This window comes from Cantharellus anzutake (genome assembly GCF_015039405.1).
Source record: "Cantharellus anzutake strain C23 chromosome Unknown EI90scaffold_36, whole genome shotgun sequence".
In the NCBI taxonomy this organism is placed as follows: Eukaryota; Fungi; Basidiomycota; class Agaricomycetes; order Cantharellales; family Hydnaceae; genus Cantharellus; species Cantharellus anzutake.
The window spans coordinates 371662-384822 of NW_024066986.1; the positions used below are offsets into that span (position 1 = coordinate 371662).

A 13161-nucleotide genomic window follows, 5' to 3' on the forward strand; every position below is an offset into this window, starting at 1 on the left:
TATACTGAGGAATTAATAATGGAATTTACCCTGGCCTTCCTGACCTGACAGAGTGCTGGTCGGTGGCCTGGCATGGCCAAGTGTTAGTACGCAGGTTTTTGACTGCACGAAGATAGAGCGGAATTTGCCTCGGCAAGATTCACCTTAATTAATCGGGCGAGCTGAGCCGACCCACGCGGGTAGCGAGCTCTCCGTCATATCCTAAAAGCGGCTGTGCACAACAAAGGAGCAGGGGCACATCCAGGAGGCGTGAGAAGCCAGAAGACCAAAGGGCTGGGCGGCATTGCTGAATTAATTTGGAGCGGAATCCGGATCCCCTCTTACATGTATTTACAATGCGGGTTGTCAAAAGTAATTGGGCCAGTGCAAGAACGAAAAAAAAAAGTGCACGGGGAGCGAAACAAAAATCCCTCGTAATGGACGGAGGTACAGTCAAAATTAAGGGGGAAGGGATACGAAAAAGAACAAGTGGACAATTGCGGTTGTAACGTGGGAGCGAATACATCATTAAGAATTAATCAAGTAGTATTTGGTGCGCCGCTCAGAAAATGATATTTTGAGGAAGACGTGGCCCATCTTGAGGGTATTGAAGTGTGGTAGACGACTTTGGCCGTGATGGCACTGAAGGCGCACCTGACTTAGCCCTCTCTTCTGCTGCGCGTTTGCGGAGCTAATCAGGAGAAATCATTTCATGCGAATCCGTAACAAAGGGGAGGACCGAAACATACCACTTTTGCCCACACGAGTCCACATGCATTGCACAGCGTACGCGGTCCTAATGTGGTACAGCAGGTCATCAGAGATGGACAAGGCAAGGACTAGACCAGGTTAGTCTTCTCACCCATTGGACCCTTTCGCCACTCAGGAGTTGATGTGCTATCGCAACTCAAACATTTTTGTATAATACGCCTCTATGAAACCAGGAACCGGAAAAATTTAGCTTGATTGGAACAGAAAGGGGGCGGAGTTCCGATTTTTGGCAAAAATGAGTTGACTCACTCTCTTCGTACGAATTATTGGCATTTGGTACGCGGCAGACAGTGAAGGTGAAATGCCGCGAAGTTCCGACGTACTGTCTGGTGGCGGACTGGTAGATTGAAATCGCGCGTTTGGATCGAGGGTTTGCAAGCCTGTAATGGCAGTAGAAACTAGGCCGTTTAGGGAGGTCGAGCTCATGGCTTGGCGCGCGTTTTCATTACTCCACTCGTCTGGACTGGGAAGATCGACTAGCAAACGTTCATATGAACGAAGCATCTGAGATGTGACAGGACATGAGCAAATACCGAGAATCTAATTCGCTTTGCACAACATACCTGCTCATAATCCACTGTGGAGACAACTTGAGCATGCGGCGCAGTTGCGGGAAGTGGATCGACGGGGGAATACGTCACAGCGGCAGTGTTATAGCCCTGAGGAACGGTGTGCTGCACCGCCTGGTAAGAAGGGGTGGACCCAGGTAGCATCGAGTTAGGTGGAGATATTTCCGTCCCATAACCAGGAATGGAATGATGAGAAGAAGAATATACTGGGGTGACAGGCGCTTGCCGCACGTCAGGGGGTTGATGCTGAATGTGAGATGCAGCCTGAGGCGAGCTGGATGGCATTATTGGCATGTATCTTGCGTCTTGTGCGTAGGAAGGCTGTGGGGTATACGTCTGGTGATGTTGGGAGTACTCTATTTGAGGCGTACGATACTCGTCAGAGGACAGAAGGGTTGCGGGGCGATAGGCGGCGGTAAGGTGTGGATTAGCCAATTGGGAAGAAGAAAGTCCAGTGTCACTTGCAGACGTCCGCCATGCGGTTTCTGCACCATAGTCATGAGGAGGCTGCTCGGTGTGATAATTCTGACGTTCGTTATAGGATATATGACGGGCCCATTCGTCAGAGGTTCGCAAGGCAGTCGAAGAAGCCATTCGAGGGGGGTATGCACAGGACATGTTTCCAACTATGACACTTTAAGTGCATTAGGCCAATGAGTAGATATAGGGGGTGGAATTAAAATGTCCAAAAAAATTATGAAAGAGCCGTATCAGAATTCTGGGCCGATTACCGCTACGGTAACTGTCGTGCGATTCTCAACGCGGCGAGCCGCGGGATAATTGAATGGTATACAGGGTGTGTGATCTGCAGTCGAATGGGTCAGCATGTGGAAAATGAAAAAAAAAAAAAGTCGGTCAACCTGTGTGTCCATGAATATGTAGTCATTTGTATAATTTGGCAAGCGGATGCAAACATCTAAGGCAGGTGCTCTCCCGCCTCTTGGGACGCTTCCTTGCCAGCAAGCCCGAATGCCGTCAACCACACGCTGGCGGGCGCTATGCCCAAACTGAGGGAAGCATCTCTTTATTGCCAGGCTGTGTTTACCCTTGACGCTTGCGATGTGGGCTACATTATGTATTGATGCGTTTCATTCACCAACACGGGCTCGAGTGTGGGAAAAGTCAAAATGAGTGGGTTTCACCATTCAAATTCCAACACTGAAAATTGTATGAAATGAACGACATGAAGGGATTTTTGTATAAAGAAAACAACACATATGAGGCAAAAAGTGAACGAGAAAGCCAGAGATCGTCATGAATGAAGGGACCTCCGCACACCGGATTAGGCAGTTCGTCACTCGAAGTGGCTGCTATTCGAGGTCCTGTCCTCGTTCCCCCTCATCTTCATCGTACTCTTCCCCCTCATCTGTCTCATCCTCGACGTAGTTCGACGGTGCCAGCGAATTCGCTCGGCCAAACCCTGTGGTGATCATGGCCGCTTTCTCCCGCGCACGACGGCGACGACGCAGGATCTTCTTCCGGTTCTTGACTGCATCACGAAAGCTTGCCTCCCAGCCATAGAACAGGTCATACTCGCAAAACAAACAGATCCACTCATCCGATGCTTTCACGATTGGCGCCTTTGAAATGGGGACCATCCGGCCATTTTTTTCATCGCGTGGTAGGTCGGCACTCAGAAAGTGGATGGGCAGGGGGCTGATGGGATTTTGACCAGCTTGCGTCACTGCAGCTGACGATTTGGGCACAGAATTAGGGAGTCGTGAGGGTATGTAATTGCGGGAATGATGGGGATTGGATGCGTTGGCGAGAGCTGCGCCCTTCTTCTTTTTCTTTTTGTTCTTCGAAGGTTTAGCCGGTGCCTCTACCGCCACCGGCTCCGATTTAGCAGGTGTGTTCCTTGTCCCAGACGAGGTTTTTGTGTTTTGTTGCTCCCCAGCATGACTGGTGGGCGGTGACGCCTTTTTACGTTGTAAAGCACCTTCCTTGACAGCAATTGCCCCTTTCTCTCACTTGTCGTTTTGGCAGCAGGAGTTCTTGCTGCTTCTGCAGCGTTTGCTTGACGCAATAGCTCCCTTTCAAACATATCTTTGAGATTCTGTGCTCGAGCACGAGCAAGGGCAATACGATCCGCGGCTTGAAAAAGGCAACCGAGTACATCAGACCCGGCCTATATTCTACACAGGGCAGATATTTTTGACACTGACCAGGACTATGACACTCAAATGTAAAATCGGCTTCAGAAAATTTTATAGAAGGTAGAATAGGTCTAGGATCAGGGCGATGTCGAGGGGATGAGGGATGTGCGCGAGGACGTGATTTTGTGGGTGAGTGAAACCATGGTAAAGGTGCAGTAAGAGCAAACTCCAAAGCAAGGGGATCACTCTGGGGCAGACTTTCGATGACAGCCAGGACTTGACGCTTACGCGACTTGACAATTTCTTTTCGCTTCAAGCCTGTCATAGTGGCAAGGCTTGCACGGAAACGTGGACGTCGTAGAGTCACCGGCTTTACATTTTCGATTCCCTCAGCGTTGAGCCGCCGTGTAACTTCATCGTTCTGTAGCTGGACGCTTTCGTCCATGCCATCCAGCTTGGGATCAGTCACCGCTGACGAATCATCGAAGACCCGTCCGCCTGATAGCTCGTGTGCTGCTGGGACCTTCCGCTTCTTCTTATTCCCAGGTTGTTGGAGGTGATCTCTTGAATCGTCCAAGTGGTCATCCTCGTCAGTAGGTGTGACAGCAGTAGAAAAGCTTCGATAAGTAGTGTGATAATCAACTGAGAGCGGCGGACGACCAGCACACCGCCCCTCCGCATCTGTAGTTGAGGGAAGAATAATGGGCTGTGGGCATTGCGTGAAGGATGGCCAATGAAGTATTGTGTCTGGGTCCGTGAAGTCTGCAGAAAAGGAAGATAGAAGATCATTATGAGTTATAGGCTCTGTGGTACGTCGTCGTTTTGGCAATGGTTTGACCCTTCTATTGGTTGGATAGTCTTGAAAAAATTGGGGGGAGTCCTCCCTGTAGCAATCCTCAGTCATGATGGAACACGAGTCTATGAACGAGAGAATGAACAGCGCCCTGGATGGTCACACAAGGGGAACGAATGCGCTGGGCCGACGATGGAGGCCTTGCGCAACTAGCTTACGTTGCCGATATGAATTATGAGAGTTGTATTGCAAAAGCTGCAACGTGGGAGTCAGCACTAGTGGAGTCAACCGAAACTGGTAGGGGGTGAGACGCCACCAACAACCTGAAATTCGCAAAAACGAACGTACAAGGGTAGTAGCAAGGCATACTATCAGTAAATGCCAACAGATAGACATGGGAAAGAGGTAAAAGGGGAATGACAAGAAAAAGCACAAAATTATATAGGATGCTGCTGAAGTCTACCGATCTCTCTCTGATACTAAAACTACACGCTCTTGGATGTCGTATGATATGATGGGGTGATACTGCAGAAAGGAAGCGGATAAATGTCCCGCAAGAAAACTGGAATGCGTGGATGAGGGTGGCCTTACGCCGTCTACGAATGCGTATAAAATGAAGACGAAATAAGGTTAAAGAGACCACACAAAGAATACCACCTCGTCGTGGAGGGATGTCGAATGCAAGGCAAGACCGTTGGAGCGGGTAGGAGATGGTGAAGAGAGATTGAGGGAGGTCCAACAGCGTTGGACATGAAGACACAGGATGAAGAATGAAAAGATAAGGTTCAACGTTGTCGAGACTGGGGAGGCGCACAGGAAACCTTTGGAAACCAATTATTTTACGAGTGCAAGGAGTTGACTGGGCAAAAATCTGAGTTTACCACCAGGTTCCTCCTCCTCCATAGCCGCCACCGCCACCACCGCCGCCGCCACCGCCATATGCACCGCCTCCATAGGAGGAATAATTGCCACCATAATTGCCACCTCCCCCTCCAAAGCCTCCACCCTTCGTAGAGCGAACGTCGCGAAAAGAGCCGCCCCTCGCGCGATGGCTTCCACCACGACCCCCACGACCACGACTCCCGCCTGACATACCACCCCCAGACTCACCGTTGATAGCACTCAAGAAGGATGGGACTTCTTGATTGGCCTCGGTAAGAAGTCCGATAAGTTCCCTGACAATACCTTTGTTGCCACGGTTGAGGAAAGCAGTCGCAATACCAGTATTCCCGGCACGTCCAGTACGACCAATCCGATGCACATAGTCATCAATGTCTGAAGGAAGGTCATAATTGATGACATGGGTGACATTAGGGATGTCGAGGCCACGAGCGGCCACGGCAGTGGCTACCATGATTGGAGTGCGACCCGAACGGAACGTGTTCAATGCCATCTCACGCTCGCGTTGCGTGCGGTCCCCATGAATCGAGGTGGCAGGGAAGTGGTGGCTCATCAGGAAATCAGAAAGTGCGTCAGCACTTCGCTTGGTTTCGACGAAGATCAGAGTGAGTCCACTAGCGTCCGAGACGTGCAAGATATCAAGAAGAACAGAGCGCTTGTCGTGATCTTCGACGTATTCGATTTTCTGCGTGATGTTTTCTGACGTGGATCCTACACGTCCGACGGACAGGAATACGTAATCCTTCAAGAAGTCCTTGGCGAGCATCTGAATCTCGCGTGGGAATGTGGCACTGAACATCAGAGTTTGGCGCTGACGAACACCCGGCATGTCTTCGCCTTGAACGATTCGGCGGATCTGAGGCTCGAAACCCATGTCAAGCATTCTGTCAGCCTCATCGAGAACGAGATAACGGATGTTCTGCAGGCTAATACGCCCACGTTCAATTAAATCCACAAGACGACCTGGAGTAGCGCTGAGAACGTCAGCACCGCGTTCGAGTTGGCGAAGCTGTAAATTGATGTCCGCACCGCCGTACACAACGGCAGGCTTCACCCAAGACCGGTAGGCAAACTTACGTGCCTCGTCATGAATCTGGCTCACTAATTCGCGAGTGGGAGCGAGGATGAGGGCCGTGGGGTAGGCTCGGCGGTTACGTCCGTAAGAATGGGATTCGACGGGAGTGGAAATAGGACCGACGCGAAAAAGATTCGATAGGATGGGGAAAAGAAAACCACCAGTTTTCCCAGAACCGGTCTAAAATGAACTCAGCTTTGGCTCGCCGGAACACGCAGGTGAGAATCACAGACCTGGGCGCAAGCCATCAAGTCACGCTTCGCGGCAACGATAGGGATAGAGTACTTTTGTACAGGAGTTGGGGTAGTGTAACGTGCAAACCCAATGTTTTCCAACAAGACAGGGTCCAGTGGTGGATTGGTGAATTGCAGGATAGGTTCCGGAACACCTGTACCCGTGGCTTCGACGGGGATATCATCATACTTTTCGAAATTAATCCCAGTATGTTGTTTCATAGGATCCTGTGGCTCGCCATAAAGCTCTTTCTCAAGTCGGGGATTACGTGAGCCAGGTATGTGTTTACCGTCCTTCCACATTCCTTCATTGCGCATGGAGGGACGAGGCCCGGGCAGGTCCCAAGTGGGCCCGGAGGATCCCCATGACGTTGCACTGTCCCTCCCCGGATTTGCACTACTCTTAGGTGGAAAACCATCCGAGCGAGGCCCAAAGGAGGCGCGTGGCCCATCAAGACTGGCGAAGAAATGTGTGTCAGCACTGTGAGCGCCCAAGTTTTCTGCGAACATTACCTTGGCCTCGTTTGAGGTTGGAATGCGGGAGGTGGGGGGTTGCTGTTCCGCATGTGAGGCGGGACATAAGCTGTTGCATTAGGGGTTGGTGCAGGCGCAGCACCTCTAACACTTAAATTGCCTGTGTCAAAGGAAAGACTTGGAGTCAGTAAGGGAATTTAACTATCTTCACACTCGCACACTTCCTTATGCGCGTAATGCAACGACTCACCGAATTGTTGTTCTAAACCGTTCATATCGTTGTGTAAGAAGAAATTTTCCATAGGGACTTTGCTTCCGATGACTGTGGTCCGGAACTTTGCGGACTTGTGAGGAGCACCGGTTTCGTTAGCACTGTTGGTGGAAAATAGTGAAGGCAGTATATATGATTGCTTAGCCAGGGAGTGTACGCTAATGATGGTATATAAAAACAAAAGATCAAGAAATGAGATGAACCCAGTGAGCGTTGCAAAAGTTCAATAAATTGCTAATAGTGGCGCAAGGACAGTTACAACCCGACGACTTGCATTATCGCCGAAGTTAGGACTTCCTTGTCTTCCTTCGTGTCGCAGAAAAAGAGATGAACTGAACCATCTTTGAACTCGATCGCAAATGAGTGTGAAATGGATTGCAGCTCATCGTGTTGTTCAGTGATGGCCCGTACGTGGCCGTCAAGATCAATGTGATCAAGCCTTTGTCCTAAAGTCTGGAGAAAGTAGAAGATTTGCACACACACAAAGCAGTAAGAAGAGGAAAGAGACAACTCACATCCGATGACTTGAACAAATCAAGTCCTTCTTGAGAAAGCTCAAAGTATCTTCGACGCCAATACTAACCAAGTGAGCTACTCGCTAGGCAAGAAAGATATCGTGACACACCATAGAATTACTTGCTTGCATAGTGACATTCCCTACGGAAAGCATCTTCAGCGGTATGGAATTTAAGTCTGAGAAGACCCACCTGTCAACATAACAGCCCTAGTAAGTCGCAACTCAGAAAACTGCTTTTGGATCTCGCGCTGAGCAGCCAACCGATCTTCTTCTTTTCGTTTCGCCTCCAAAGCCTTCTGCTCTTGCAGCATCAGAGCCTCTTTCTCACGTTGAATCCGAGCAGCAACCTCATGTCGCCTACGCTGTGCCTCCATTTCTTTTTTCTTATTGATCTCTTCCCGTCGGCGCTGCTCTTCAGCCGCTCTTTGGGCTGCAAGTTTTTGCGCTTTCTCCTGCTCTTCAGCCCGTCGTCGGTCATCTTCATCCATCTCCAACCGCATCTTCTCATCCCGCTCGCGCTTCAGTCTAGCCGATCGCTCAGCGTCATAAATTGCCTGCTGCTGTGCCTCCATCTCTCGCTGCATTTCTATGCGCGACCGTTGACGAGCAAGTGCATGGCGTTCAGCTTCCGCCTCGCTTGCCCACTTAGCGCGCGACTGCGCTGCCTCTTCCTGAGCAGCAGTGCGCACAGGTGGAAGGTCCTGAGGAGGGGTGAGAAGAGACAGCTGCTTAGGTGGCAGAGCTAAAGGTCGAGTTGGTGCAGCATTGCCTGGTGTTGTAATGCTGGGTACCGAATCATTGGTGACAGATCTAGACCTACTGCCGGCACGGAGAGGGATTTGTTGCTGTTGGGGGCTCATTGATTTAGCCGAATGTGGCTGAGAGTCGTTGGGAGTTGCTCTCCGAGAAGACAACTGACTGTCAGACACTTTCCGATCACTAAGAATCGGAATTCGGCTATCGACCTTAGAGGGGGGGATAGGACTATAGCCTGAGGAGCCCGTATGATTGGGCTGGAGGCGATTTCGATGAGGAGAATCAGGTGGAGAATGCAAAGAGCTAATGGAGTTCGACAAGCCCTGTCGGAAGGAATCGGGCTCCGGTGACGGGCTTGTCTGATGATCGTGAACCTGGCTAGCATCCAATGGTTTGGGAGAGGAAAGCGAACGAGCGCCATCCGGATCCAATTTCAATTTTGAGCGTGCTGCGTGAACCGTGAGCTGCTCCGGTCTAGTAATAGTCCAGGCAGCGTGATGAGCCTTGCGACAAAGGGTCAAATATTACTACAATACGGTCCATGCTGGTGGGAACGGTTGGATCGGAACATACCTTTAATAGCGAACCCACAGCGCGTGAATGGACCAGCGCACGCGCTTGGAACCAACAATGATGAGTATAGGCTTACATCCCCTGTGTTCAACGAGCTGCATTCCTCACCTCTGCGGACACCGCTTATATCCTCAGGAACAAAGGAAATGAGTATAAAGGATCTTTCCTCCCGCAGAAAGACGAAAAACACGTCGCCATGTAACTGCCGTTGCAACTCCTCAATACCTCCCGACCCGCTAGCATATAATGAAAGCTTATCGCGAGACTTAATTCTCAGTGAGCATCTGGCCCCAAGAAACACGATGGTTCACGACATACCTGCCCATAGCTGAGGAGAAGCCTGAAACCGGGATGATCAGCCCAACAAAACACGCGTCTCATTGCATAAAACACGCACCAGTTCGTGGGTGATGTGAACGAAATAATTTCTTGGTATTTTGCAGCGATATTCGGATCGCTCAGATCAGCACTCATTTTATGGACTTTGTTGCGAGTGATGAAAACGGGAAAGTCTGTTCCACGTCACGGTGCAACCCGAATGAATTGGACCCTGTCACTGTCTACAACTGGTGCTGACAACAACATATTATATAACCAAGATAACTAGTGAAAATAAAGCAGTGGGCCATTGGAAACCAAAAAAGACAAAACCATTAGGCTACGGAATGGATACGCATCAATGAAGGGCGGGATCCAGCCTGGATACGCGTCGACTTCAGGCGGTGGCCCTTATTTTTTCCAGCTCAGGGTCGGATATAACGCCTCTGATCTCATGCTCTGTACTGAACAGGTGCGTGATATCGCGCTAAATCATCAAAGAACGGTCCCGGCAAGGTGCCTTAGACCGGGAAGAAAAGTATCAAGTCATAACACTTACTCTTGTCATGAGACCTGCCAGTCTACCTTCCGAAGTGAAGAGGACAAACGGGAGGTTGAGCGTTTGAAAAAGGCGAACCACCACCTCCAAAGGTGCCTCTTTCTTTAACCTCATCGCTGTCTGGTCCATGACCCGAGATAGATCAATAGCATCTCCTTCTCCCGGCAAGAACGTACAATTTGAGGGGCGGTCCAGATGCGACCGCCCCTCTACTGTGGTGCTATTCAGATACGGATCTGTTGCCCACGACTCAGCGCACACACAGCTATGTTAGAGCCACTTCGCACCTATTTCTTTCCGGAGATCGTCCCGTGTTACATAGCCAACTGGATACCCTTCGTCGACAATAGGAAACCCATCATGGTCCACCCTGTGAATGCATTTAACTGGTTGTTCATGTCATTTCGGGGCGCATCGAAGGGGAGAGGAAAGGAATCACCCAATTCATCCAAAGTTGTTATCCTTCCGTCAATCACTGCGAGCTCTCTGGTTGGGGTCATTAAGTCTTCCGCAATCTCTCCCCGGTCACGGAACTCGGAATTGGGTAAGAACGGATAGTTATGAAGTTTTATCCATGTCGTGTATATCCCGTCGGGGAACATGGAGTCTGCCACCCATTTCGACACCAATACTGCGACCATGATTGGGAGCTGGAAAGGACCAGTGCTTCAGTAAGGGCGGACACATTGAGACGAAGAGAACATACAACGTGTGATAGAGCCCCCGTCAACTACATATCATTCCGGCTTTATCAGCTTGGCCCTAAACAGGAGGGATAGGGCAACAAACCTCAAACAATATTACAACTATGGAAACTGGAAAACATGATAAGCATTCGTTTGATCGCATTAGATGATGGTGCACACTTGTCATCCTAGTGACTCCAGCGAGCATGGCTGCAGCGCCAATGACTGCGTAGAAGCCCGGAGATATGCACTGGCCCTCGGCGGGACAGGAGACAAAAATCCACGTCAAAGGCGCCGCCCGATGCCAGGCTTGTAGGAGCAGGCCTAGTGCACGTCCAAGCGAGGCACCAATTGCTAATGACGGAAGGAATATTCCAGCAGGCACCTAATTGTATCTCTGCATTAACGCTGCAGCAGAAGTCCCTAAATAGATCAACAACTACCTTCATCCCAAACGTCCAAGCCGTGAGGCCCAATTTTAGCCCAGACGTAATCACTAGCATAAATATTGTAGTCCATGCAGCGTTGATACTGGAAACGACAACATGAACATTAATTCGGCTTTGGGATGAGAATCAAACCGCTCACCTACAGAGACCCAGGGGGTCTATACTTGGATCACATTCCTTGAACAATTCGTCCACTAAACTGGAAGTCTGGACCCTACACCGATAGTCAATATCTTGGATGAGTCATTTTGGTTGGTGTAGATTACTTCATGTAAGGGATCTATTATAAGGCGGATTAGAGCGGGCTGGGCACCACTAATGAAGTATAATTACCAGGAAACTTATGATTGTCGTTATGGCCGTGACGCTGATTACCTCAACAAGAGGCCAATGCTTGAGAGAGCTGCGTTCCCGATGGGCAGCAATGCGGACATTCAGTTGAACGAACAGCGACCCTAAAACGCCCTATGAATGCAACTTGACTAAAAGCTCTTGGATGTGATGATCAATATGCTTACGCCCGTGGCACCCAAAAATAGCCAGGGGACCTAAAGTCATGGATAAGTAAAGGACAGGGCTCAACGAGAATCAGTGTTCACAAGCTCAAATGCCCTCCATTCTGACGTCGAATTACTGATCTAATGGTTGTCAGGCAGGCCGAACCATGTTTAAGAACAGGGGCATTTACCTGGAAAAGGACGAGCTTCCCTGTCCCAAACGGGTCCATATATTGCAACGAAACTAGGAAAGATCAAGCCGCAGGCCTTCAAGCTGCTAGCAGCCAGACACCCACCAGACGCAACAACAGAAGTGACAAATGCGGTCCATATCATATGTTCGTTCGAGAAGAGGTCCAATTCCTCCAAACCAAACAAGACACCACCCAAGGGACTCCCGAACGCAACCGAGACACCAGCTGCACTAGCCGCGGAGAGAATTAATCGTTTCCTCACTATTATGGGAGATAACAGATCAAGGTCCGAGACCTGACTCCAAACATCTAGCTAGCTCACGTTCATTCCGACGGAAGGAGGCAAAGAGGCGGGAGGCGAGTAACGCAATGCAGCAACTTACATGAACGAGCGGACCCTATATCGAGCCATTGGACAGCAAATAACTCTGTTGAAACAGCATGCATACCTCTTTACCAAGTGAAAGCCCAGATGCCACTGCAAGTGCCAGTCCTAGGGACTTAATAAGCAACGTCCAGGGCCCCAAGAAGGCATCCAAAACGTAACCATTCAATATCTGGCCATTGATTAAACAGGTTATTCGGCCGGCAAAGAAAACACTCACTGCTTTTATCTCTGGAATCCCAGTGTGGAATGCGCTTCGAAAGAAATGCCTTCAAATTGTACTCTAGACCTGGGACCTTTCCACTTACTAGGGGGCGTAACTTTTCACGAGGAATGCTGCAGTGGATGCATAGATCACCTAAGGATGGAGTGAGATTAGCCTGCTGTAACATAGACTTTACCCACTGCTAGAATCATATAGGCAGTTGCTTGGATAATTGATTGTCCGGCCAGAGAGGTGACTCCGAACCATTGGCTCCAAGTTTTCCATTGGGTGCAAGGTTCTCCGGCTGCAAAACAATATTAAGACAGATGATCGCAGGGTCAAGAATATTCCTACGATCTAACCCGCTGCAACAAGCCAACGCGTTGTATGCAATGCCATATCCACACCTCCCAGTGCGAAGATCATTCAGCCTATAAACACGTCAAGCCTGATTTCAGGATGCGGTGCCGTAGACATACCAATGAACTAGGATGTCTAAAGTACCCCCGGCAAAGCCCACGCCAACACCTGTGTGTTTCATCAATACCCTTCGCAACTTGCGCCCAACATTTTCGAAATACCAGTCGTCATCACAATGAAAATCATTTGTAATGAATCTTTGAGAAGCCGTAACGAACGTTGTCCGACAGGCAGTGTTTGTAGTATCGCCTCTCTCGACCTCTCGAGCTCCAATTCACGGCGCCAATCTATCAAGAGTCACATCGACGGCACCCAAGGTAAAGAGCACCACGCACCAATAGTGCCCCCTTGTGAATACCTTTTTTGGCTTAAAGGTGCATTCACTAAGCGCACCTGGTAGCTGTCCTCGTGAGCGGAACGGGGCACTTCGACCAGGGCTGC

General features: G+C 49.8%; 5 protein-coding genes across 5 annotated transcripts; all 5 read right to left on the reverse strand.

The window, feature by feature from the left end:
- Positions 1 to 508: 508 nt before the first annotated feature.
- EI90DRAFT_3064966 (uncharacterized protein) lies at positions 509 to 2045 on the reverse strand. Its single transcript, XM_039060840.1, has 5 exons — positions 1314 to 2045; positions 1000 to 1254; positions 842 to 911; positions 729 to 775; positions 509 to 670 (listed from the first exon to the last, which is right to left on the reverse strand). The coding sequence occupies exons 1-5, from the start codon at positions 1935 to 1937 to the stop codon at positions 542 to 544; spliced, it is 1125 nt and encodes a 374-aa protein (XP_038914179.1). The 5' UTR covers positions 1938 to 2045; the 3' UTR covers positions 509 to 541.
- Positions 2046 to 2508: 463 nt separating this feature from the next.
- On the reverse strand, positions 2509 to 3411 carry EI90DRAFT_3064967 (uncharacterized protein; the record flags this gene model as incomplete). The annotated part of the gene is made up of 2 exons (XM_039060841.1): positions 2509 to 3238; positions 3259 to 3411. Coding segments are annotated over 2 exons (762 nt in total), but the record flags the coding sequence as incomplete, so codon positions are not given.
- A 1674-nt stretch (positions 3412 to 5085) lies between these two features.
- On the reverse strand, positions 5086 to 7165 carry EI90DRAFT_3146142 (P-loop containing nucleoside triphosphate hydrolase protein; the record flags this gene model as incomplete). Its single annotated transcript, XM_039065381.1, has 4 exons — positions 5086 to 6363; positions 6417 to 6873; positions 6930 to 7050; positions 7141 to 7165. The coding sequence occupies 4 exons, from the start codon at positions 7163 to 7165 to the stop codon at positions 5086 to 5088; spliced, it is 1881 nt and encodes a 626-aa protein (XP_038914181.1).
- A 778-nt stretch (positions 7166 to 7943) lies between these two features.
- On the reverse strand, positions 7944 to 9744 carry EI90DRAFT_1566031 (uncharacterized protein). The gene is made up of 6 exons (XM_039051910.1): positions 9405 to 9744; positions 9326 to 9347; positions 9116 to 9272; positions 9008 to 9051; positions 8408 to 8937; positions 7944 to 8339 (listed from the first exon to the last, which is right to left on the reverse strand). Exons 1-6 carry the CDS (start codon positions 9479 to 9481, stop codon positions 8324 to 8326), a joined length of 846 nt encoding a protein of 281 aa, XP_038914182.1. The 5' UTR covers positions 9482 to 9744; the 3' UTR covers positions 7944 to 8323.
- Positions 9602 to 13082, reverse strand: EI90DRAFT_1566035 (chloride channel). The gene is made up of 23 exons (XM_039051911.1): positions 13056 to 13082; positions 12780 to 13007; positions 12655 to 12731; positions 12501 to 12604; positions 12404 to 12453; positions 12316 to 12349; positions 12160 to 12267; positions 12033 to 12108; positions 11813 to 11971; positions 11708 to 11727; positions 11619 to 11657; positions 11538 to 11567; positions 11353 to 11484; positions 11286 to 11299; positions 11159 to 11233; positions 11014 to 11101; positions 10751 to 10955; positions 10674 to 10699; positions 10591 to 10614; positions 10324 to 10534; positions 10172 to 10270; positions 9885 to 10120; positions 9602 to 9812 (listed from the first exon to the last, which is right to left on the reverse strand). Exons 2-23 carry the CDS (start codon positions 12839 to 12841, stop codon positions 9723 to 9725), a joined length of 1959 nt encoding a protein of 652 aa, XP_038914183.1. The 5' UTR covers positions 12842 to 13007; positions 13056 to 13082; the 3' UTR covers positions 9602 to 9722.
- Positions 13083 to 13161: the final 79 nt, after the last annotated feature.